Source organism: Taurulus bubalis (genome assembly GCF_910589615.1).
Source record: "Taurulus bubalis genome assembly, chromosome: 3".
NCBI lineage: Eukaryota > Metazoa > Chordata > Actinopteri > Perciformes > Cottidae > Taurulus > Taurulus bubalis.
The window spans coordinates 19,257,864-19,284,508 of record NC_136591.1 but is presented as its reverse complement, the minus strand read 5'-3'; the positions used below and the strand labels follow the sequence as shown (position 1 = coordinate 19,284,508).

The following is a 26,645-nucleotide window of genomic DNA, read 5'->3' as shown; positions in this document are numbered from 1 at the left end:
TGTGAAAAGCTGTTTGTGCAGATCAAGAATCCTCAATTTTATCCTGCCTGTTTATGGCCAAAATGGCAATCACGATTATTTTGATTACTATTGGGAATTATTTGCTTCAAAATGAGACCGCTCCTTATTTGCAGAGCATCTCAGAGAAGCCAACTAAAAATGTACCAGAACGTTTGACCTGAAATCATCTCAACAGAGCACTGCTTTCACTTTAACGTTGTGCTATCTTTGCACCAAAATAAGACTAAAAATAAGGTTCTACTTCACTGAATTCAGAGCATTTGTCTGATGCTGTCAGTTGTGTATCACCCTTCTACTCTGGACGGTTGCAGCAACTGTCAGGAATTGTATTCCCTGGCTGCTACAGGCTTTACGAGTATTGGAGTCAGTCATTTTATTTTTATTCTGGAAAGCCAAAGTCATGATGGGGATCATTGGGTTGATCGTGCATCCCTGATTTGTAGCTTTATATCGTCATGGTTCAGTGCATTTTTTCTGTAAAAACATTTTGTCTTCCCGGCTGTAGATATGGAGTTGCACCTGTGCGTCCCGACACAGAAATAGAGACTAAGTCTAGCTTTAGTCGCCGTGTGACTGAATGTTAATGCATGTGTACCCCTAAATGTGCTCGACTCAACACTAACAAGTCGAACCACAAAGCCAAACGCCTTGACAGATGTGACACGCTCTCCTGCTGTAGCGGCGTGGGAGCATTACCATATATGGAATAAACAACACACATTTAACAGGTGGGGCGTCAAAGTTTTCTTCCAGCTCTCGCTGCAGAAAATAAATTCTGAAATATCTGAATGCCCCGCTCTTGCTCCAAATTCAGTTTCTTTTTTTCTTCTTTCTCTTCTTTACTCCCCGGCACCAAAGAAGCACGGACGACAAAAATGGCTGCTTGTCAAACTCCATCCCCCGGCTTCCTGACATTACCTAAAAAAAACAACTGTCACCTTTCACATTGTGGTTGTGCAAAAAATAGGTAGATTTTTGCAGGATATCTCGTGACCGGAGTGTGAACTGTACTGTTCCATCAGCCCAGAAATACATCGGTGAGACAGGAAACTCCACATTGTTGTTTTAAGAGCAGTGCAGATAGTTGTTACATTCTAACAACTGTTAGAACTAAGAAAGGATTTATTATCTTAAAAGGTCAAATCCATTTATGTTCTTTCCCGGGTTTTTCATATGGAAATGCCCACTCTGCCATCAGAAACAATGACCTATAGGTCATCACGTACGCTGATTAATAAGGTTATGAATAATGTGAACGCTAGCTAGCTCAGTCAAGGATAATAATTTGGAAATAATTGGAAGGGTTAGTTTGGAAGAGGGTGTTGTATGTGTACTCCCGGGTTCTGAGAGGTAAAATTACAGATTTTTGTCAATGAAGTTTGGTGACTTCAAAAAGGCTGACGTAACGACCGGTGTTCCACATCATGACATGACGTGAGGCAATGCGGCTGTGCACAGAAGGAGCAGAAAAATAAAAAAAAAATATCAGTTTAAGTGTACGCTGGAACACTATTTCAACGCTGAAATGCTGTTTTACCTCAACGTAACACTTTCCGATATGTAAGGCGTTATATTGCTGCCTCCATTGACAAAAACAGAAATTTCACCTAGTATATATATATATATATATATATATATATATATATATATATATATATATATATATATATATATGTATGGAGCATTATCATCATGTAGAGATAGAATGTTTTGGAAGGGCTTGGTAAAGTAGAATTTTGACGCTAAAACATACTTCTACCAAAATTTGAATGTTTGGATTTTAATAAAGTGAGAAGCTGCAGAATGATATAAAAAGCTCTTGTTATAATATTGGACGGGCCCTGTAAACATACACCTGTATATATATAGCATGTATATTCACTGAAATGACCGCCTCCAGCAGAAATAGAAAGTGGCTTAGGCATCGGAGGAGAACAAAAAGATTTCTGCTCTGATTACTATTCCGCAAATAGTGCATTTATTCAAACAAAGCATTGAAATAACAAACAAGCCAAAAATCCAGCAATTATCCCCGTCCTGCGGAGGTAGGAGAGACAGAACGAGAGTCCTGCGGAGATAATTAACAAAATGACGTCGTAAAAATAGCTTCTCTTTTGTTTTGGTGTCTGATATTTCTGCCTTCTATTCTTTCTTTTTTTTTTCGTGCTCTTCTCGTCTGGCATTCCACCGCCACCCTTTCTGTGGTTTATGTAACTTTGTAACTCTCCTCCTCTTCCTCTTTTTCTCCTTTCATTTTCTCATCTCCCTTTGCTGTCATCCTCACTCTTCCTCTCCCTCCACCCACTGTCACCCCCTCACCCTCTCTCTCTCTGTCCAACTCCCAGAATCGACTCTCTCTGAAGTTCATTCAGCTGATAGAGAGACATAAATAGAAGCAAGGGTGTGAAACCGAGAGAGAGGGGGAGAGCGGGAAAGAGAGAGAGAGAGGGAGAGCATCCTTCTCCCTCCCTCTCCCTCCATCCCTCCTTCTCAGTGACATATCTTTCATCTGCTTTATTGTTCAAAGCCTCGTCTGAGTTTAGATCCTGGCTCCTCTTTGATCTGACATGACAGAATGAAAGGAGACAGACGAGACAAAGGGATGGAGAGAGAGAAGGAAAGAGGCGGGAGGACTCTGTGGTACCATCATTGTTGGTACAGTCTGGTATTAGCATTAATGTGCACTCACTCGTTTAGTCACTTCATGCTCTCTTTTTCTCTGCTGGTCAAGGCAAACGCAAAACATAAGCAATCGATTGTCAACGTAGAGAACCGCATCATCATCGTGCACTCTGAACACTCTGAACACACTGAACACTGAACACACCGAACACTCTGAACACACTGAACACTGAACACTCTGACCACTGATCACTCTGAACACTGAACACTCTGGACACACTGAACTCTGAACACTGAACACTCTGACCACTCTGAACACTCTGAACACTGAACACTCTAAACACTGAATACTCTGAACACACTGAACACTCTGAACACTCTGACCACTGAACACTCTGACCACTGAACACTCTAAACACTGAACACTCTGAACACTCTGAACACTGAACACTCTGACCACTGATCACTCTGAACACTGAACACTCTGGACACACTGAACTCTGAACACTGAACACTCTGACCACTCTGAACACTCTGAACACTGAACACTCTAAACACTGAACACTCTGAACACTCTGAACACTGAACACTCTGACCTCTGAACACTCTGACCACTGAACACTCTGAACACTGAACACTCTGACCACTGAACACTCTGACCACTGAACACTCTGAACACTGAACACTCTAAACACTGAACACTCTGAACACTCTGAACACTGACCACTCTGACCACTCTGAACACTGAACACTCTGAACACACTGAACTCTGAACACTAAACACTCTGACCACTCTGAACACTGAATTATGAACACTCTGAACACTGAACACTTTGACCACTGAACACTCTAAACACTGAACACTCTAAACACTGAACACTCTAAACACTGAACACACTACACACTGAACACTCTGCATACTGAACACTCTGAACACTCTGAACACTCTGAACACTGAACACTGAATACACTGAACACTGAACACTCTGAACACTCTGAACACTGAACACTGAATACACTGAACACTGAACACTCTGAACACTGAACACACTGAACACAATACACATTCTAAACATGTTGAACACTCTGAACATTCTAAAGACTCTTAACATTCTAAACACTAAACATTCTAAAGACTCTTAACATTCTAAACACTAAACACTCTAAATACTCTTAACATTCTAAACACTCTGAACATTCTAAAGACGCTGAACACTAACACTACTTGTACAGTAGTAAGAAACGGGTATCAGTTAAAGTAATAGAAGTTTAAATAGTTGCACTGGTAGTACTTTTGTTGTAGTAGTAACATGTAATACACAACTATTATATATATATAATATATTATATAATATATAATATATATATATATATATATATACATATATATATATGTATATATATATAACATGTTAGTAGCTCAGGTTTTCCTAAAAAAAGAATGACGGCTAACTCCCACAAGAGGTGGAGGAGGAAGGAATAGATCAGAGAGAGAGAGAGAGAACTTTAATGCCGGAGTACCTTCAGCCAATTAAATGGCAATAAAACGCCTGTTGCGTAACTTGTGGTACTATGTGATATGAAGGGTTCCATGTTCGGATACTTAAAAGATGAAACGACTTCACCAATTATATAAATTAAACCCCTGCACATATTTACGTTCGCTCGCTCTAGACCCATTAAACAACGAATATGAGCAAAACAATTTTTGAAGCAAGTGTTGAACCCTCTGCATGAAGACAGCAGCTGCATGCACACACACACACACACACACACACACACACACACACACACACACACACACACACACACACACACACACACACACACACACACAAGTTGTGGAACTGTAAAGCATGAATATATAAGCAGCATCGGGGTGAAGCAGTTCCAGCCTCATGTTTTTTAAACAGTCAGAAAACTCTGGAAAACACGAGGCTCTCTCTGGTCCGCTGGGGGACCGCAGCAGCACTAACAAGGAAGCAGAGGAGCCCTGCGAGTTGTTCAAATAAAAAAAATCTTCTATCTGAAAATCTCTGCCTTTGTTCATCTGTGACGCCCCTTCTCCGTTACTAAACTCCACTAATAACAGCTCTAGTCCTCAGTATTTCCTTGGCTCTGAAGCCGTTGCTCGTCTTCTCTTCAATCCGTTCTCAGGTTGTTCTGTTATAAAAGCCCAAAATGAGCCCTCCTGGGTGTCAGCGTTCTTTTTTAATTAATTTTGAACCGTCGGAGGGTGTCGGGACTCAGTTTGGAAGACGCTTTCCCTCGTTTATCCTCGCCAGGATTCAAAGGATGTGTGAATCTCGCCCCCTTCCTCTACTAAATCTAGTCGCTTTGTGGCGTTCTTTCAAAACAAAAGAAGAAGTTCACAAAGAAAATATCGGGACTGATGCAAAACTAATTTGGAGCATTAATCTATTCATTCTCCTCTTTTCCTTCATTTTGCACGCTTTTATCATTCGAACAACATAAATTAGTGGCACTTTCATATACAACAAAAAACAGAGCTTGTCGGATCAGATCCCAGTCTGCAGCCAAATCTGTTAACTTGGCCCAATTTAGCTCCGAAGGAATATTTAACTCTTGAGACAATGCAGCGGGACACTTTTGCAAATGGACGGTAATGAAGCACACTATTCCAAAAGTACATCTTCTTTATGCTTTATTTCGACAGTGAGAGGGAGAGAGGAAAGGTCCGGGGCCGGTCTTCATAGCCGCATCATAAAGAGTTTTAATCTTTGAATAACCAAGCTGTCCGTCTACTAAAACATGTGATTCAGAGCTCTAACAAACAACAACAAGACGAACGCCTCCGCTTAGCTCGTAGCTACAAACGAGTTCAGGTGTGGAGTGGAGCTGATTTACAGGAAGTGACAGCAGTGTTTCCCTCAGCTGTCCTGCACAGGTCAAATATTTCAGACATCCCAGCACCACGTGACATAATAAAGCTCCTGTGGTCTCACTGATGTGCACACTCAGTAATAAAAATAATATATAATATATGGATAGCAATATATAGATTTATTTTCCTCCCGTCCTTGTTTTTCATGCATCTCATTTGTTTTTGATGTGCTGCATGTGCTGTTTACACACAAACACGTTCTTCTTCTTCTTCTTCTTCTTCTTCTTCTTCTTCTTCTTCTTCTTCTAGTTCTCTCCCTCTGGGTGTATCACATATTTATAGGATATTTCACACTAATACCTCCTTTAGGTTTATTGTGTTTTTTTCTTCATACCTAAACAACAAACATGTGTTGGTGCCGCTACAGTAAAGTCTTCCGAGCTCTAACTGTATGACTGTATGTCGATTTGATTTCGTGGAAATTTGGTGTAAAGGTGGAATTGAGACCAATTGACCGGCTCAAATGTTTAATTAAGACGTCTGAGCATTTCACACATCGGTTGATTCGTCTTTAAATGCTTTAGAAACTTGATGAGTCTTAAAAATCTGCTTTTGAGTAAATATTTTGAATGAATAAATATATACTTTATTAATCCCCAAGGGGAAATTTTGTGTCAAGTAGCAGCCGTTTACACAGAAAATAAGATAAGATATAAAAACAACAGGGATGAAAGATATATAAGATATATACAATAATAATACTAATAAAAATAAAGATAAAAATAACAATAAAATAGCTGGATGAAAGAAAGAAGAACAGAGTATTAATTTAGGAATTAAATTAAATTAAACAGTAGAAGTGCATGAGTGCAAGTATGTATGTGCATATTAAGTGTGTGAGGTGTAGATAAAATAACAGCAACAACAAACAATAGGAGAGTGCAAAAATGCAAATAATGTATGTAATATAATATGTTAAGTGTGAAGTGTAGATAACCATAAACATGTACAGTGGTTAATCCACAGAGGATCTGGCAAGCGGTGACTTGTTGTAAAGTCGTATTGCCGTCGGCAGGAATGTTCTCCTGTAGCGGTCCTTGTTGCAGCGGAGCGAGAATCTCTTGGAGAAAGTGACATGCATCAGGTGGTAGAGAGGTTGGTCCGGGTTGTCCAATATGGACAAAAAGTTTCTTCAGCGTCCTCCTCTCCACCACCTGCTCCAGAAACTCCTGCTTGCAGCCGATGATGGAGCCGGCCTTCTTAACTAGCTTGTTAAGTCTGTTGGTGTCACCGGCTCCAATGCTGCTCCCCCAGCAGACAATGGAGAAGTACAGGGCGCTGGCCACAACCGACTGGTAGAACATCTCCAGCATCTTGCTGCACACATTGAAGGATAGAAGCTTCCTCAGGAAAAAGAGTCGACTCATCCCCTTCTTGTAGACAGCGTTGATGTTGGCCTTCCAGTTCAGTCGGCTGTGGATGGAAACACCCAGGTACCTGTACTCCTCCACCATGTCCACGTCCTCTCCCAGAACACTCACAGGTCTAGGAGCTGTTGTCTTCCTCCTGAAGTCCACCACCATCTCTCTGGTCTTGGCCACGTTCAGAAGCAGGTGATTCTCACCGGCCCACTTCACAAAGTCACTCACCACTGCCCTGTATTCCTCCTCCCGTCCATCCCTAATACACCCGACCACTGCAGAGTCATCAGAGAACTTCTGCAGATGGCATGACTCTGTGTTGTACTGGAAGTCAGTGGTGTACAGGGTGAACAGGAAGGGAGACAGAACAGTTCCCTGTGGGGCTCCAACATCACTGACCACCGTTTTGCAGCCAAATCAAACAGTTTACAGGATACTCGACCTTCGTTTCTTTATGATATTTAATACCTGACCTCTGTATTTGCAGGCCTTGTACAAAGGTAATACATTCATTATTGACCATGAGATAGGACTTTACAGATAATTATAGTTCCTTCTCGTCATTGTGGAGGTCGGTTTGTGGCTCTGGTGTCTTAGAGAATGATGCATCGGGCTTTGTGTCTTTGTGCAAGCTCGTATGCAGAGCCACAAACCGCTGGACGGGAATACAAAAGCAGTGAAGAGACATAAAGTAATTACCAGTTACAGTTTATTTTACTACTTTGTCTTTCTGCGTCTGTAGATTTCTCTATAAATTCACCAACAGTTATCATTAGATAATGCTTATTTTGCATATTTAAACATGGCATCTCAGAAAACTTGTAATACAATAAATAATCATCTTAATGTTAGTAATGAACTAGTGAGGTTTCATGGTGATATGTATGAGTTAATTTGTTTTACCCTATTCACCTGTAGAGTCTTCAAAATACCTGTAATTTAACGAGAGAGGGCAAGCACAAATTGCAGCACCGGCATCTTATACAGGCACTTCCTGTGGCACCGCTCAGTTGCCACAGTCCTGGAGGCACATGCCGCGGTGCCAGAGGGAGATGCCGCTGTTCCGGAAGCTGCAACTACTTTAGAGGCAGCATTTCCGGTGGCACGTCTCAGGTGGCGGGGCACTTACGAGTTGCCCCTCGTGTGCCACTAGTTTTTGAGGCATCTGCCTGTGTTAGAGAGAGCGGTGCCGCAACTTGCTTAAGGTCCTGGAAGGTATATATTATCAGAGCTACCAACTCTCACGGTTTCGCCGTGTGACACATGCTTTTGCATGTTTTCACACGCACTCACGCCACACAACCAATTTCTCACGACAAAAAAATAATCTGATTTTGGACCGAGGCACGTTCCTTCCAGCACGAGTTCGTTCCAGACGCGCGTTCGTTCCAGGTGCGGGTTCGTTCCAGACGCGTTCGTTCCAGGCGTGCGTTCTACCCAGCTTTTGATCTCCTTCTAATACCTCATTTTTTGTTGTTTTATTTATGTGTTGATCTATTGTTTTGCTTTAAAAGGCTACTGTTTAAGCACTTTATTTGTTGCACTTTTTTGTTTGATAATGAAAAATATTTTTCCCTAACTAATCTTGTGTCATTTTTTGCTGAACATAAATCATTAAGTGCTCTTAAGAATACAAGTATTAACAATATAGGTTAGGTTTCAGTTAAGAATTAGTTGAATACCATTGTAATCAAAATGTCAATCAACCTACCTTGGTCAAATCTTAAACACAGGTCTATTAATTAGGCTATATTGTGGTACATAGACAGTCATTGAGGCACAACAATAGTTTTCTGGTTGAATGTTTAGCTCAAGTCTAGACGGCCGCTGTGGCAGGTATTTGTGGCCACAGCTGTCATCGCTGCAGAATAGATTCAGAAGATGTTTTGACAACTGCCTGCCACTATTTGTGGCTTCTGGTGAGATGCACATGTGCACAGTTTAAGGATGTCAGTTGTTTTGCATTCATTTGCAAGGTTCTTTATCATTATTTTTAACAAGGCATCCAATACACGTACATTGTACATTGTCCCTCTTAAACAAATAAAAAGAAAATAAATACAGTTTGTAACAGAAAGGGGAAATTAAGAGCACAGAACAGCCCTTTCCCTCCCTGACAGAGAAAAGAGGGTGGCGCCAAAGAGGCAATCTAGGAATGGTCAAATATAATTTGACCATTTACATTTAAGACTGGGTGGAGACTGGGCGCCCAACGCCTACCTTTACCGGTTTGAAGGGAAACCTACGCTAGAGAAGATATACACATCAATGTTCAACGACAAATCTGGTAGCCATTTAAATATTGATTATGTAAATAGTGTTTGTCATAAAACGTAGCTCATGGACATATCATATAATTCAAGCACTCTATACACTTTCATAGACTGTATCAGATGATTCATAACAAGGCGATGTTATATTATGTACGGGCAATTTCTTTCTCCAGGGCAACTCAAGGTTGTGATTCCATCCACACCTACTGTCCGCTGTACTGTTGAGAGTGTTGGAGGGAGACACTGAGCCCCATTAGAACCCCATTGGTAGTAATGCTTAAGAAGATTAAAAAGCAAGGCCAATTAAAAAAATAACTTAATAATATCAGAGAAATATTTACTGTTGTTACAGTAATTATATTAAAAAAAAGTTGTTGTAAACAAATGTCATTATCTCTACATACAGTCATAAGACAATGACAAATAAGCATATTCAAATGTGGAACATAAACTAATAATGTTTGATTTCATATAATTTACAGGGTGGCAGTGCACATATTAATATTACTACTACTAATTATTATTAGTTCTGTTACAGTAGGATATTATGGATTGTATTAATTGTAATAATAAAAACAAGCTTGAAAGTCTTTGTCTGTTGAGTTTAAACCAATGAATAAAAACCTACCTAAAACGTTTATTTCTTCTGATCCAGAGAGATTAAATTAAAAAGAGAGACTAAATTAATAAATGCATTATTTAAAGACCAATAAAGACTTTGTACATAACTTGTAAATGCATACCTGGCTTATTTCTCAATTACAGCACAGTCAATTAATTTGTTTGGTCTGATTTAGTAAGGAGTTAAAAAAAATGAATGGCTTGATTAAAATTGACAAAAGAATATACATTATTATGAAGGCTGTATGACATTATTCACATTACAATACTTAAGTCTAACCAAAAAATTAATAGTCATACATATTAAATATTATATTTGGTTGGAGAAATATGAATGATGAGTTAAATTAGACAAAGAGGCAGATATTTGATTCAATAGATATTCAATAGCCAGGATACCAATCTTTAATTTATTTAACCAATATCAAAACAGAAAATGAATGAACGACTATGCTAACGAATTACATTGCACAGTGGATTTATAAATTCAGAAAAAAAAACATTTTAAAAGAGAAACATACCTGCATGTGTTTACTCCTGACAAAAGCGCTCACACAAAGGTAAACTTCCTCTTGTGGCCAAATGGGTCAATAACACTCATCTTCAATATGTGCAGAAACACTGGGTTCAGAAGGAAACCTTGCAAATGAATGAAAAAACCACATGATGGAAATGCTACTTTCCTGCCACAAAGCTGCCACAAAAACAAGTGGCACCTATCAGATGCCACTAGTTGTTGTGGCAAGCTGCCACAAAAACTAGTGGCAACTAGAGGTGCCACAGGAAGTGCCAATACGAGGTGCCGGTGCCACGATTTGAGCTTGCTCCTACTGAATTTAACAAAAGATTTTAAAAAATCGATCTACAATTCAATACATATATTAGAATTTGGGGATATTTGTTGACGGCTATACTACACAAAGATGTCTGCAATAAGCGAAGTCTGCTAAAGTTAGCTAACATTAGGGTTCGGCTATTATCGGCCATTGATTACATTTTTTTAGTATTTTTTGTCATTTTTAAAATGAAATATTTTGTTACTGTAAAAAGTAGTAGTATGCTAGTCTGGTTCTAATGCATGTGCATGATGGGGGTGAAGTCATTAGTGTTCTGTGTTGATGAGTTTAATCCTTATTGCGTGAACATTATTATGAAACATTATTGTTGCCTCATGAAAGCACAAATTGAATAAACTTAAATCTCGTCTTTTGCTGCAGAAAAACAGCGAATACACGAGGCGGCGACATGGTCCACTTTTCTTTTGCAGAGTATACATCCATTTGCCCGCTCCCTTTTGGGGGATTTAACCTGCTTCAATTAAAATAGTTGAATCCACTGAACTATTCATTTGAGTATTCATTCACTGGAGTCATTGACTCGGAAATTTTCCTAATGGAATTTTCCAGCAAGAGAAGAAATGAGGTATTATAAGCTGTCCCTCGCCGTCTCTTCTTTCTTTTCTTTTCTTTCTCTCAATCAGGAGAAGATAAATCCCTCGCTTCCTCACTCCGCAGCAGTGTGTGTGTGTGTGTGTGTGTGTGTGTGTATGTGTGTGTGTGTATGTGTGTGTGTGTGTGTAAATATGTAAATTGATGTTGCCTAACAAGCCAAAACTAGGCCACCTTCTCCTCTGCGAACACCTGAATAGAAGCGAGACAGTGGCGGTGGGAGAAGAAAGAAAGGCCAGAGGTGAACATCTCATCGGAATATCTCACTCCGGCAGGCGTGCTGCGGATTAAACCGACACGGTTCCACACAGTGCCGCCCGAAGTACAAACTAAATGATACAAGTCTTCCCATCGCCCCTATGTCTCTTAAGAATATCACATTGGAAAAAAAACAATGGTATTTTATATTTTTCTCAGCCATTAAAATATCTTTGCAGGGTTCTGTATTGTGGATGTGTGATGCCTTTAGCTGAAGTTCATCATTGCAGAGTTTGCAAGATTAAGAATATTTCAATAAATCACTTATTAAAACCCGTTTCTATAGACTTGCTTTGACGTGACGTCATCGCTTCATTTTATTTTATATATTTTTCTACTAAATTACTACATTTTATTTGTATTCATTTATTAGTTTATTTGTATCATATCGATTGGTTTTATCGTTTCACCTGTTGAACTGTTTTATCCAGGTTTAAGTGTCCGTCAAAGCACTTTGTATACTCAGATTTTATAGGTGCTATATGAATACAGTTAAAGAGTAAGTTTTGCATATACTTCTATACAACCAGAGTAGTCACCCCCTGGTGGTCAGGAGAGAGATTGCAGCTTTAACACATGAAGCATAGGCAAGGCAAGGCAAGTTTATTTGTATAGCACATTTCAACAACAAGGCGATTCATAGTACTTCACATAAAACCATTAAAGGCATCAAAACATAATGCTGAGCCATCAGGATTTAAAAACAGTTAAGACAACATTAAAACAGTCAAAAAGCAAAAATAAAAATTGAATACAAGTTGCAGTGCAGTTTAGAAATAAAATGCAGTAGTGAGCAACAGCAAACAGAAAAGTCTTCAATCTGGACGCTTCAATCTGAACGCTGCTTCTCCATGTTTAGTTCTGACTCTTGGAACAGAAAGTAGACTCGTCCCAGACGACCTGAGTAGCCGGGATGGTTCATAAGGTAGCAGCAGATCACAAACATACTTAGGCCATAAACCATTCAGTGCATTATAAACCAGCAGCAAAAATGCAAGGACAAGTTTCTCCAAATCCTGTTGAGCAGTGGTGGGCCGTGGATTTGGTACCTACGCATGCTGTTTAACTGCTGATCGTGGCGCGCCAGCGAGTCCTACCCAGACTTTCAGTCTGCCTAGTCATGATCGACCATGACGAATCCAGCACTAAGATCCAGTAATACTGAGACAAAAAAAACCAACCTTAACAAGAGCAGTTTCAGTACTGTGGTGCTGATGAAAGCCGGGCTGGAAGACATGAAAAACAGTTATTTTCAGCCAAAAAGTTGTTCAGCTGTTGAAAAAACACTTTTTCCATTAACTTAAAAATGGGAGGTTTGATATTGGCCTATAGTCAATATATCGGGGTCTAAACTAGCCTTCTTTAGGAGTGGTTTAATAACTGCAGTTTTTAGGGCTTGTGGGAAGACACCTGAGAGAAGGGATGTGTTTACAATTTGTAAAAGATCAACGGTCATGCAGTGTAAAATATTTTTTAAGAATTTTGGTAGAATATCCAAGCAGCGGGAGGATGTTTTCAGATGTTGTATAATGACTAATTCTAGGCTTCTTTGGTGAATTGAGTGAAATTGTGTCATGATATTTGAATGGATGCTATTTAAAGATGGGGACAACACATATCCTGTGGTTGGTGTATCCTGTGGTTGTCTTATTTTCTGAATTTCATCAGCAAAATAGGAGGCAAATTGATTGCATTGCCAGGTGGATTGGAGCGTAGCAGTTACCGACACCGGAGGGTTTGTTAGCCTGTCCACGGTAGCAAATAAGGCTATAATATTGTTATTGGTTTTGGTTATGATGTCAGAGAAGAAGGACTTTCTTGCATTTTTAAGTTCCAAATTATAATTGCGAAGTCTCTCTTTATAGATACCACAGTGAACCTGGAGATTAGTTATTCGCCACCTGCGTTCAGCTTTCCGACAATCTCTTTTCTCTATTCTGACCAGCGTGGCATTTCTCCAAGGGGATCTTTTCTTACCCGAGACAACCTTCACCTTAGTGGATGCAATGTCATCAATAACATTGTTTACTTTAGAATTGAAGCCATCCACAAGCTCATTGACTGAGATGCAAGAGAGGCCTGGTGTGGAGGAGAACTTCTGAATAAATAGTTCACTGGTGTTTTCAGTGATGTAACATTTTGTCACAACCTCAGTTTGGACATTTGAGTGAAGGGAGATTGCACTCTCAAAGAAAACACAGAAATGATCAGAGAGTGCAACATCAGCCACAGCAACCTTGACAATGTTCAGACCTTTGGTGATGATTAGGTCTAGTGTGCCCCTTGTTGTGGGTGGGACCTGTTACATGCTGAGTGAGATCATAGTTATTAAGGACACCACATAGCTCTATAGATCCTCTGTCCCAGAGACTTCTATACAACCAGAGGAGTCGCCCCCTGGTGGTCAGTAGACAATGCAGCTTTAACACCAGAACCAGATGTTGCATTCTGCTAAGACTGCTGTCTGAAAACTGTCTGCCTGATGTCGGTCCAGAATACCAACAACCTTCTCTGTTGTTTAGTTTGGCCGACTCGGACAACTCAGGGGAAAGTAAAGAGAGATGGAGAGACACTGAGGGGAAAAGAGAGTAAATAGGAGAATAAAAACAACAAAAGCCGAGAGGCAGAACAAGTGAAGGACAGAGAGGGAGAAGAGGTGTTAATGGTGTGTGTGTGTGTGTGTGTGTGTGTGTGTGTGTGTGTGTCTGACAGTATCTCAGGGCTACATCAGTGGCCATTAGTACTTTGTAGCATGAACATACACTTTGACAGGTCTGCTGCACCGCCCGCAGAGAGGGAAGTGTGTGTGTGTGTGTGTGTGTGCGCGCGCGTGTGTGTGTGTGTGTGTGTGTGTGTGTGTGTGTGTGTGTGTGTGTGCTGACCTCTCTTTTCATGTGCTTATCTCACCTCCGCATGAACTTTGATGAGCCATAACACACACATTCACACACACGCACACGCACACACACACACACACACACACACACACACACACACACACACACTAACAAACAACATCACTCCTCGAATGGCTCCGCTCATCAAATATGAATGATTTTTGCACCATCTGGACAGAAATCTACAGTAAACACTCTGCTCGTCTCTCCTCCCTTGCGACACGTTTCCTTCCTCTCTTTCATCCTCTAACCTTGGTTTATTTTTCTATTTTTATTGTCTTCTGTTTCTTTGTTTCCTCTCGTTTTCCATTTCAACAACACTTCTGGTGCTTAAAGTAAACGTGTGAGATGAGGAATGTTTCTCATTTATAGTGAAACATTCTTGGTTTAATTCCCAGTGGATGAAATGGATTCATTTCTTTTCTTGCAGTCTCATTTTCTCAACACCCGCCCTCTTCTATTTTTCCTCTTCCTTTCTTTTTGGTTTCTCCTCTCCACATTTACATTTCATTTTACCCCCGAACTTCTATTTTTGTTCCACCTACATCACCCTAAACCCGACCCACCAGATGGTTTGGAGCACAGAACCGCCTGAGAAGCTGTCTTTGGAAAACACTTGGCAGGTGATTGGACAAACCATCTGTCAATCAAACTCTTGCCAAAGCCAACACAGAGAGGAGCGAACGCATGTTTTACATCTAGAAAAAGCTTTCAGCGCTGTTCTTCACTCATCTTTTGGTGAAGAAATACTCTCCGGTTCAGATATAACTGATGCTACCTTGTAGGAGCCGCCATTGTTGTGTTGAACGAACCCCTAAGCCTCGTCCCTCTCTTCTACTCTTCTGTTCCCACTTCCTTCTTATTTCACTTCTCCCCTCCTGTACTTCTTCACGCTCCCTCGTCTCATCCTCCTTTCTCTTTTCCTAATCCCCTCCTCATCTTTATCCTACGGCTATCTCCCTCCTTTTCTCACCACTATTCTTTGTTTAAACCCCTCTTTATTGACTCCTCTCCCTCTGTCCTCGGTTGCATTTCTCCCTCTCCTCTTCATCTGTTTTCTTGCCTGTCCTCTATTTCCTCCCTGTTTCCTTCCTCGTGTGTGTGCTCTCTTGAGCTTTGACGCATCAGGAAGTTGAGACACACACACACACACATACACACACACACACACACACACATACATGCACTCGGGGAGTATGGAAGCTTGTTCATATCAGCTCCAACATCAGTCATCTGTCAGCAGAACTTTTATCTGTCCATCTCTGTCTGTCTCTCTCTCTCTGCCTGTCTGTCACTGTGTCTCTCGGCCTTCGTCCTTCTCTCTCTTTCTCATACACACACACACACACACACACACACACACACACACACACACACACACACACACACACACACACACATTCAAGAAGCAGCGGCAGCTCGTCTTTATCTTCTTATCGTTCCTCTCTGGTAGAGCATGCTGAATATATCAACTGCAGAAAAACCCAGAGATGGAGAGGAGGAGATAGAGGGATTGTGGCGGAGAGGGGCATGATGGGATATGATATGATGAATATACACAGTGTGTATTTTGCTATTCTCATGAGGAGAGGGATCGAAACAATGGAGGAACCAAGAAGAAAGGACGAAGGTGGAGAGCAAAGAAAGACGGAAAAAAATCTGAATGCAAAGTGACAACAGCCTGCTCACAGCCCACCTGGCCTTCAACTTAAACAACCTCCAGTGTGTGTGTGTGTGTGTGTCTGTGTGTGTGTGTGTGTGTGTGTGTGTGTGTGTGTGTGTGTGTGTGTGTGTGTGTGTGTGTGTGTGTGTGTGTGTGTTTAAAACTCACTAACTTTGCCGTGAGCTAGACTTATAAGTGAGTAATTTCTATTTCATGTGGCGCTTTTTGTCTTCATATCGCGTGTAATTCCCTTCATCTATCAACTGTTATGATGGTAGAGAAATGCCGCTGACGTTGCAGTTATGAAGGAACAAAACAGAGTAAACAGGGAAAGAAAAAAAGAGAGAATCTGAAGAAAAAAAAAAAAAAAGAAGAAACTGAATTAGAGTGAAATAATAAACAGACAGACAGAAGCTACAGTCTCAACCAGATGTGTCCTCAGCGTCTGCTGCTGTAATGTTATACATACATACATATATATATATATATATATATATATATATATATATATATATATATATATATATATATATACATATATATATGTATATATATATATCTATATTTACATGCATGCATGCATACATATATATATATATATATATATATATATATATATATATATATATATATATATATATTAACATACATGCATACATGCATACCTATATACATACATACATACATAAACATACACACATACATATATTTGTACATACATACATACATAGACATGCATAAACATACACACATAAACATACATACATATATACATGCATACATACATGCATACATACATAAACACATACATACATACATACATACATGCAAACATACATACATACATACATACATGCATGCACGCATGCATACATAAACACATACACACATACATACATACATACTTACATACATACATACTTACATACATACATACATACATACATACATACATAAAAGCAATTGTCTTATGAATAACAATTCATACATAATCTGTAGTGTATATAAGAGTCCAAACTGAAGCAATTTTTTTATCATAATAAGTAATATATTTTCAAAATGTCTGACTCGTTGCAACCAAGCGAGGTCCTTTGGCATACAGTCATAAATGTGCACAAAAACAATATTAGACTGATCGGTGCAGAAGAGTGCGAGATTATCCGTGGATAGACACGGTGATGCACACAAACTCATGCACAACTGAATAGATAATCTCCTGGCAGAGATAACAACACAGAAAGGAATAAACACAAAAGGACTTGGAAAGAGAAGATGGATGGATAGAAGGAAAGTGCCTTTGAGCAAGGCACTTAACCCTCTCCTTCGCCCACGCATGTATAATATTATAGCAAGAGAATTACTTTTCCACATTCTGTAATCTGCTTTGCCGATATTGTTTCCCCATTTAATCATCGCGCCTCTAAACTAAGAAAAAAAAATTGCGAGTTAATGAGGTGCTGATTGTATTATTTCACAGCCGGGTGCTCGAGTGCACCGACTGATCTACCCGCCGACCTGTTAATGCAACAAATTAGGAATTGAGCCTGTGTCCTCACCCCACAGCCAATCACAGGAGGAGTTTCAATGTTTGTTTTAGGGACACTTTAACAGGACACGCTGGTATTTTTGTTGAAGCTAAAGCGACAAAAATATGTAGTATATATATATATATATATATATATATATATATATATATATATATATATATATATATATATATATATATTTATATAGATGAAGGAGTCACATATGTCGATTTTGGTTGGACAGTCAGAGGAGTCGACCCTTGGTGGTCAGGAGAGAGAATGAAGCTTTAATTTAATTTTAATTTTAGTTTTTTCATCTTTTCATTTTTCTCATATTTACTCATGTTGTGAAAATAAGCTCTACATGTTCCATCTTTTTTGTATTTATTTTTTTATTTGTGTACAGTAACACAGGAGACTTTCTAAGCATACAAGGAAATAAGAACAAACTCCATCAAATGGTTCTTTCAGTATTTTTAATTGAATGGTCCGACCTCAACGCTTTCAATACACAAATAATGAAACATATGATGAGTGTAGATAGCAGAGAACCAGGCGTTAAACTGGCTAATGGTGCAGTGCGCACACACACACACACACACACACACACACACACACACACACACACACACACACACACACACACACACACATTTGTGAAAGGTGAGCTTTTTCAAAATGAAGGCCAGAGCAGAGCAAGCCGACTGTTTCTGTTTGAAAATGTCACCAATCCATCAACCTGATAGGTAAAGGCCAGCCTTCTCATTATGCTGTTTGTGTGTGTGTGTGAGAGAGTGTCTGTGTGTGTGTCTGTGTGTGTCTGTGTGTGTTGTGTGTATGTGTATGTGTGTGTTTCTTTCAGAAGTAACTGCTACTGACCAAGCGAAGACAGCACAAACACACACACACACACACACACACACACACACACACATACACACTATTATGGGGTGTCCTTTAATGAGCCTGCTCTGTGATTCAACAGGTCTTGTTGATCACTTGTTCACACACAATTCAGATCATCACGGATCATTTGACATGTTGGACACATAAACACGTCAAAACTTTTTGTCTTGAGTCTTAATTCCAGAACTTGAACTGGATTCATGTCCTCTCCTCTCAACCCTTGGGACGAAGGCGGCGCACTTATAATATCGACGTATAATATTCACGCGAGAGCATTCCGAACATTTCGTATCTGGGACTAAAATGGTCGCACTCTGGTAGCGGGACGGAATTTGGACTCACTAATTTTTTTTTTTTACCTATAGAAATAGGACACACCTTTTGATTTATCAATGGATCTGATGTCACAATCAATCATCTCTCTCTCTCTCTCTCTCTCTCTCTCTCTCTCTCTCTCTCTATATATATATATATATATATATATATATATATATATATATATATATATATATATCTCTTTCTCTCTCTCTCTCTCTCTCTCTCTCTCTCTCTCTCTCTCTCTCTCTCTCTCTCTCTCTCTCTAGGTGCACCACTCTTCACTACGACTCTGATCTTCCCCCGACCTCCATCATCATCACCTTCCACAATGAGGCCAGATCCACACTGCTGCGCACCATCAGGAGGTAACCCCAACCCCTACACACACACGCACACACGACTGCATGTTAATCATTTGTGAATTTGTATTTGAACAATTCTGTTTTGTAAAATATAGCCAACTTTTATTTTGTGAACGTTTTTATTTATTGTTATGTGTGATTGAATCCTGTTGCTATTCGCCGCAGTATCAGCGTGTGTGTCCCAAACAGTTACTCTGCTGACCCTCCGTCTCTGAACCTTTGCTCTGTCTTTCAGTTTGATGATATCAGCAGGTTGTCGCTCACACAACAGCGCACAACAAACAGACACACAGACACAGACACACACACACACACACCTCCAGGATTTGGCCCGGGTTCAGCTCATTATTCCAATCAGTCAGCAGGGACCGGCCACGTCTCCTCACTATCACAAAGGACACTGTGTGTATTATGACCACGTGTGTGTGTGTGTGTGTGTGTGTGTGTGTGTGTGTGTGTGTGTGTGTGTGTGTGTGTGTGTCTTCACCAGTGGCGACTTGGAAGAAGTTTAGCTGCCTTTTATTTTTAGTTTGTGAATTTGTCACATTTGCTCTCATCAGGATCCTCTGAAGTTTTATTTGACGTGAAACCTTTCAAGATAAACGAAAATAATAGAGGTAAAATCTCTCTCTCTCTTTTTTTTGTTCACGAGTCAGCGATTCACCTGAAGGCAGCTGACAGAGAGCGGTGATGTCACCACAGCAGGAGTGTTGTCGTGGAGTTCTTCAACGTTCAGAAGCTTTTTTTTTTTACCTGTGATGATGGCACAGACAGGTCAGAGGTCAGATGCCAGAGCTCGTTGAGTTGGGTGGATCTGGACGTGTTGGTGCATCGCTTCAGGACATTCAGTGGATCCTCATGTGATTTTGCAGGTTTTCGGCCGATTAGCTACATTAGCACTGCGTGTCGCCTGCAAACTTCTTCTACTTTAAAAGCACAAAAGTTCCACGTACTTTCAGCTACGGACACAGTTACTGGGCTGGATACTGGGCTAAAGGGGCTTATGAGGGGTCACAACATTGTTCGGTGTACAAAAGCAAAGCTGGTGTAACAAAGGAGCAATTCATGACATACATGGGGTTAGTTTGAACTTAAATCTTCAGGATAAATGGACTGTACTCATGGGTGCTACTGTGATTCCCGTGAGCAAGGCAGCAGCGGCTGGTCGCAGTCGTGAAAGTGTAAAACCTTTCTCAACGTGAAGTGAAGTGAGCCATCGTCGCTCTTTTATGGATGAATGCGTTCAAAAAATAAATATACAAATTGGCTTATCCTCCAATCATCGTTGGATTATGGCCAAGAAGTTTACAAAAGATATTCAGTGTTATAAAAAAACAACTTTTTGAACAATATTTAGTCAAAGACAGCAAAATAAATAAAACAGTTGCAATCTACTTTCAAGAGCTGGAAAAAAAGAAAGAAAATGAAGAGCCTTACTATCTGCAATCCCGCTTTGTTCCCAGGACTCTGAAAACACTGACAGCGTATATTGCTCACAATTACATTATAAAAGGGTGTAATTTTTGAGTTTCGTGTGCTTTGAGGGCTCCGAGATACGCAACCAATAAAGTTTGATTTCTCAGACAAAGACGGGCACTTTGAAAAAGCTCTTCATCTCGGGATTAAAGAGCTGTTTTCTGAGTGTGTGTGTGTGTGTGTGTGTGTGAGTGTGTGTGTGTGTGTGTGTGTGAGTGTGTGTGTGTGGGTGTGGGAGAGCCATGTCGATATTTAATCAAGCTCTGATCCGAGAATTGATCTCGGGCGAGAGATAAGCAGGCGGAGAGGGAGAGAAAAGAAGATGTGGAGCTTTTGATGACATGTTTGGTTTGAATAGGCTTGTTTTGGGGTTCTGTGTGTGTGCGTGTGTGCGTGTGTGTGTGTGCGTGTGTGTGTGTGTGCGTGTGTGTGAAACAGCCTCCTGAGCTGCAGAGATTTTCATTATTATGCAATGAGCCACAGGAGCATCATGGGAAAAAACGAAAGAAAAAAAAGAGCGAGGGTAGAGCTCCAGATCAGCACCAGCTCAGCACTTTGTGATTCAGTGGTCCTAGAAAAAGTCCCTGTAAAAAGTCTGGATCACTTGCTCTTCAGCTGATCGCTCAGGATTTATTGGAAGGAGGTCATTAGCCAGATTTATCGCCTTTGCTTCCGACGGCAACTTTCATAGTTTTATGCTGAGGTTTGGTGACACTCCATTGTGCCCTCCTCCTCTCCTACGGCATGGGATCAAACATGCAGTGGAACACTGATTCAAGCTCCTGATTGGATGAGAGGGTGTCACATCAGGGTGTCACTGTGCTCACAGGATGCTGATATGTGGCGCTGCAGAGCATCACCAACGTTTTTATTCAATGCTCGTTTGAGGCGTTGCTCACACAGACAGCGTCCACTGCATCAACATCATCAGACAGCAATATAGATGTCAATATATGGCAATGTAGATATCAATATATGGCAATATATATATATATCAATATATGGCAATGTAGATATCAAGATATCAATATATGGCAATGTAGATATCAATATATGGCAATATATATATATCAATATATGGCAATGTAGATATCAAGATATCAATATATGGCAATGTAGATTTCAATATATGTCAATGTAGATATCAATATTTGACTGTTTAATGTGAACAGACTCGCCATTTGACCTCAGTGTTGGTTCACTTGGGCTTGTTCCCGCCCCCTTCTGGGCAACTTTTAGAGTTACTTTGGAGATGAAACCTTTGCAACTTTTAGAGTTACTTTGGAGATTAAATTGGGCTGGAAAAATAGCCAACTTTTGGCTGCGTTTAGAACATATTGTGTAAACATTATTATCAAAGAACTCTTTTTAGGCTCAAAAACACAGATGCAAAGGTCAGTAAACTTTGTTGAGTCCTCTTCGTATTTGATTGACAGTTGCATTCAGCCGTCGTCAGAGTTCAGGAAGGACCTTCTTAATGTGACGTCATCGGCTTTGACAGAAAAATTACTTTGTTTGACTGAATCTTTGCAATTGCCTTTTTATTTAACCTTTTATCTTTGGTAAATGGAGGCAGATTTGTTTTTGTAAAAGTTGTGATCGGACTGGACACTGACCGAGACGGATGCATGTAAAATGTGCAGCCTGGGAGCAGCGTGATGAGGCAGTATTTACTGGCTGCAGTTGTATTGCACAATGCATCAGCGCTGGTTTGAAGCCGAACGTATCGAGTCGCTGAATCAGGACTCTTTTCCAAGAATAGTTCCTGTGGATCTGCTGGGGAAGGTTTTCTGTCAGAGCACCAAAGATTTAACATGCAATGAAAGACAAATAAGAAAAGAGGCATTGTGTAATTTTAAGGGGTAATGTTCATTGCTAATGTCCATTGCTATTTTCAAAACTGCATGATTCTTTTTCTAATCCTGAGAACAATTCAAGACCAAAAAGGGATTTTTTTTTCTTGCTTTTTTTTAATAGTGGGTATTTCATTTGTATTTCCTTTTTTTGCTGAGAAAGTCTTCCATTGCTGTCAGAGGTCTTGATAGAGAAATTGGTCGGGGGCAAAATGCCGGGACGTGGATGAATGGAAAGATGCAGAGGTGGGGGGAGGAATGAGTGATGAATTACTTCAGCAAAGGTAGAGGATGGAATACCTGGCTGTCAGCTAACCAATCAGGCAGAGAGAGAGAGCGAGGGGGAGAGAGAGAGAGAGAGAGAGAGAGAGAGAGAGAGAGAGAGAGAGAGAGAGAGGGCTGCGGTACAAACAGAGAAATATGGAAAGGGAGAAAAGCTTCAGAGGATGAAGACCAAAGAAAATTGTCCCCTGAGCAAAAGCTAACACCGCATCAACAGAAGAAAAAAAAAAACAGTTCTGCAGCTGATTTACAATCGAAAGTGAAAAACAGAAGTAAAAAAAAAAAAGCCAGCGACCCGCGGAGACCAGAAGAGATCTCGCTTGTCAGCTGTAAATAAATCCATAAATCCTGCAGCAGAGTGGCAACTCTGAAACCTGTAATAGAGGTGTGTGTTCAGCGAGGAGGACACAAACAAGAAGGTGGAATGAATGTTTAACAACTTGAGCCAGAAGAAGTTTTTTGTTTTGTCTTCGTGTAGTTTTTCTTTGAGTTGTTCACCGAGCCGGAAACGAAGCATTTGCATCAGCTTCATCTGCAGTTAATGAAGCATCAACGGTTTGTACCAAACGCTGATAGAAAGTTCCAAAGTCCCGGACTTCTTGTCTTCAAATTTCAAATTTCGGTCATACAGCAAAGTACTGGATTAATAAACAAAAAAATGGGAACATGAATATTGTAGCGTCCACACTCACGACTCGTAGACCGCTGGTTTCCTTGCAACGCAGGTTTATTCATGTAACTGTCCACAACGCTGGCGAGACTCAGGTATATCAACACCGAAGCTACAGAACAGCTAACAAGCTCCATTGCTACTTGACTACACGTCTCACACACTTGACCGTCCCGTTTCCCCGACAGGTCAACACCCCGCCTCCCCTCTGCTCCACCAATCACAGGGCCGCAACCTGACCATCTAGCACACTGCCTCCCCATGATTGGCCGGAGAGAGCGAGTGGTGATCGAGCGACCCCTCCCCACTGACAGGCACCAGTACAGGGTCGCTACAATATATAATAATATGAGTGAAACCTTGAAGAGTAAAGTAATCGTCAAAGTCGTTCGGCAATAGATTTCTTATCTTCCAATATTAGAAGATAATAATATCTTCCAATACTGTGCGATATATCAAAGTATGACCTTTGTGTGTAAAATCACTACGATGCAGACACGTCTTGCACACTTTGCCTCAAAGCAATCACTCATTCATAATCCGAGGCTCCTGAATGTCTGAATGTCTGAATGTTTTTCAGATCCGCTGCTCGAGTTCGATCCTCACCCGTTCCTCGTTTAGCCGGCCCTGATGCTTCAGTGTCACAGGAGCTAATCGACTCTCCATCCATCGGCCCGCTCTCTAAACTGCTTATACCCTGTTCTGGGGGTTTGGGGGTTGGATCCTGTCCCAGCATGCAACTTGGCAAGAGGTGTACAGCGGACAGGTTGCCAGCAAGACGCGAAATTCATGAAAACACACATCGGCCATTAATGGAGCGGGAAAGGGTTCTGCACACCACTTTCCCCTCGTCCGGTCTCTTTGACATCTTCCATTCACTCCACAGCGAGTTGACACCCGCTGAGCACAGCGGCTCTAGCGGCACTCGAACCCACCACCACGGCACTCGTACAGCAGCACCCCCATTTAGCTTCAGCTCTCTTAAACATGTATGCTCTCAAGGCGCTTTGGATGAAAGCGCTCTCCAAATGGCAGCTGTAGATAATGAATATCCCCACCACCACCCATCTACCTAAAATTGATATATGAGTTGGAAATGAGCGGCGCTGATACCGAGCTGCTCCTCTGTGGCAGCCGACTGCGGCATTGTCAGCGGTGATAATATTTTTCTGTGAGCTGCAGATAGCTTCTCCCTCAGCACGCCTGAGGGGAGGTTAAGCCTCACAGCTAGCGGCCTGTGAACCAGAGACTGGGAGTGTGTGTGTGTGTGTGAGAGAGAGAGAGAGAGAGAGAGAGAGAGAGAGAGAGAGAGAGGCAGGAAGGTGGTGAAAGGGAGGAGAGGAGGTGAAGAGAGAGAGAATGAAAAGACAGAATGTGTCCATCCTTCCTGTGTGTCTCACTGTAGCGGAGCCGATACGTTGTTGAACGTTGTTTTCTCTGTTTCCTCATCACCCTTCTCTTTAACCTTTCTACTTCCTTTCCTAAACACACAGCGTCTCACTTCCTTTCCTAACTGTCATCTGTCTCTGTCCCATTTTCAAATGTTATAATAAACTCTCCAAAGACAACTTAGTTCTTGATCTTAATTTCAGATTTTCCCCACAATGGATGTAACGATAGATAGATCGATAGATAGATAGAGGGATAGATGGATACATGGATGGATGGATAGATCAATACATATTAGATTCAGTGGAGGATTTAATGATCTAATGAGATTAATAACTGTTGTCTTTCTACGTTATCACCTCATCCCTCCATCTTCATCTTTCCTTCCATCTCTCCTATCTGCTTGCCCCACACACCTCCTCCCCTCTCTTCTCTCTCCCTCCCTCCCTCCCTCCCTCCCTCTCTCTCATCCATCAATCTAATTCATCCACCTCTCCTGATCAGCCCTCGACTCCACAGACGGAGCGAGAGAGAGTTACAATCGGGTTTATTTGTCTCCCTTACCAGCCTGCCATCTCTCTCTCTCTCTCTCTCTCTCTCTCTCTCTCTCTCTCTCTCTCTCTCTCTCTCCCTCCCTCCCTTCCTGCATCCATCGCTCCACATGATGGGGTCCGGTGCCTCAGAGACCCACAGTTTTGCTCCATACCTCCTCCGTTATCAGCTTCAACTCCCTCCCTCCCTCTCTCCTTCTCTCTCCCCCTTCCTAAATTGCCTCCATCGTTCTCCATAAACACTTTCCTCCCTTGATCAGTCTCAATCAACCAAAGGTCTGCCCTCATCCCCTACGTTCATGCTTCCTTTGGTCCTTAGCTCCTTCTCCTCTCCCCCTTCTTTCTCTCCACTCTGTTCTTTCATCCTCAATCCTTCATTCACAGTTCAATGTTTTTATATTTCGTTCATTTATCAACAGGAAATCAAAAAGAGCTCATTTCCATCTGTTGTGCTCCCTAAACGCAGCGAAATGACACATTTTATAGATTTCATACACCTTTTCTTACCCCCACTCTTTTCCCCCTTCTCTTCCATCATTCTCTCCTCCACCCTTGCCTTTATCTTTTAATCGCCCACAATGATCCCGTCATCCTTCTTTTCTTCCCTTTATTCCGTCTCCCTCTCTCACCTTCTCTAATCCCTCAATATTGTCCTTCTCATTCTTCCTTGCTGCCTCCTCCCTTCTGTCATTCCTCTTTCTTCCTATTTTCTTTCCTCTTCCCTTCCTCCCTCCTCGGCCTCATCCCGAGGCGATGATGAACACAGAGGTCATTGAACGGCAGAAATAATCAAATAAAATACAGCGGAACAAAACACATTTCTTATTATTTTCTTCAAGTAAAAAGTTATGATTTTTTTATGTTTCAATCTTCCTCTTCAATGAAATGGTTTCTTAGAGGCGACACGTCATACATTTTCATAACAGGAATTTGGGCTGACATTTTCGATATGTTGTTTTATGTGGCGTGCGATGCGTACATCATGGATTCATCAGTCTGTGTGTGTGTGTGTGTGTGTGTGTGTGTGTGTGTGTGTGTGTGTGTGTGTGTGTGTGTGCGTGTGTGTGCAGTTTGGCATTTACTTTTTCCACATGACTTTTTTTCTCTTGTCTCTCCAGCGTTCTGAACAGGACTCCAGTTCATCTAATCCACGAGATCATTCTGGTGGACGACTTTAGTGACGACGGTGAGCTGCGGCAACGCACACACACACACACACACACACACACACACACACACACAC

At 41.1% G+C, this 26,645-nt stretch overlaps 1 protein-coding gene across 1 annotated transcript in view; it reads left to right on the top strand.

The window, feature by feature from the left end:
• galnt14 (UDP-N-acetyl-alpha-D-galactosamine:polypeptide N-acetylgalactosaminyltransferase 14 (GalNAc-T14)) overlaps positions 1–26,645 on the top strand; it is a gene marked incomplete at both ends in the record, with an annotated part of 171,793 nt that overhangs the window by 98,861 nt on the left and 46,287 nt on the right. Inside the window, 2 exons of the mRNA XM_079215567.1 lie at positions 19,086–19,184; positions 26,521–26,588. Of these exons, the coding sequence (XP_079071693.1) occupies positions 19,086–19,184; positions 26,521–26,588 (167 nt within the window). The remainder of the gene's footprint in view (positions 1–19,085; positions 19,185–26,520; positions 26,589–26,645) is intronic.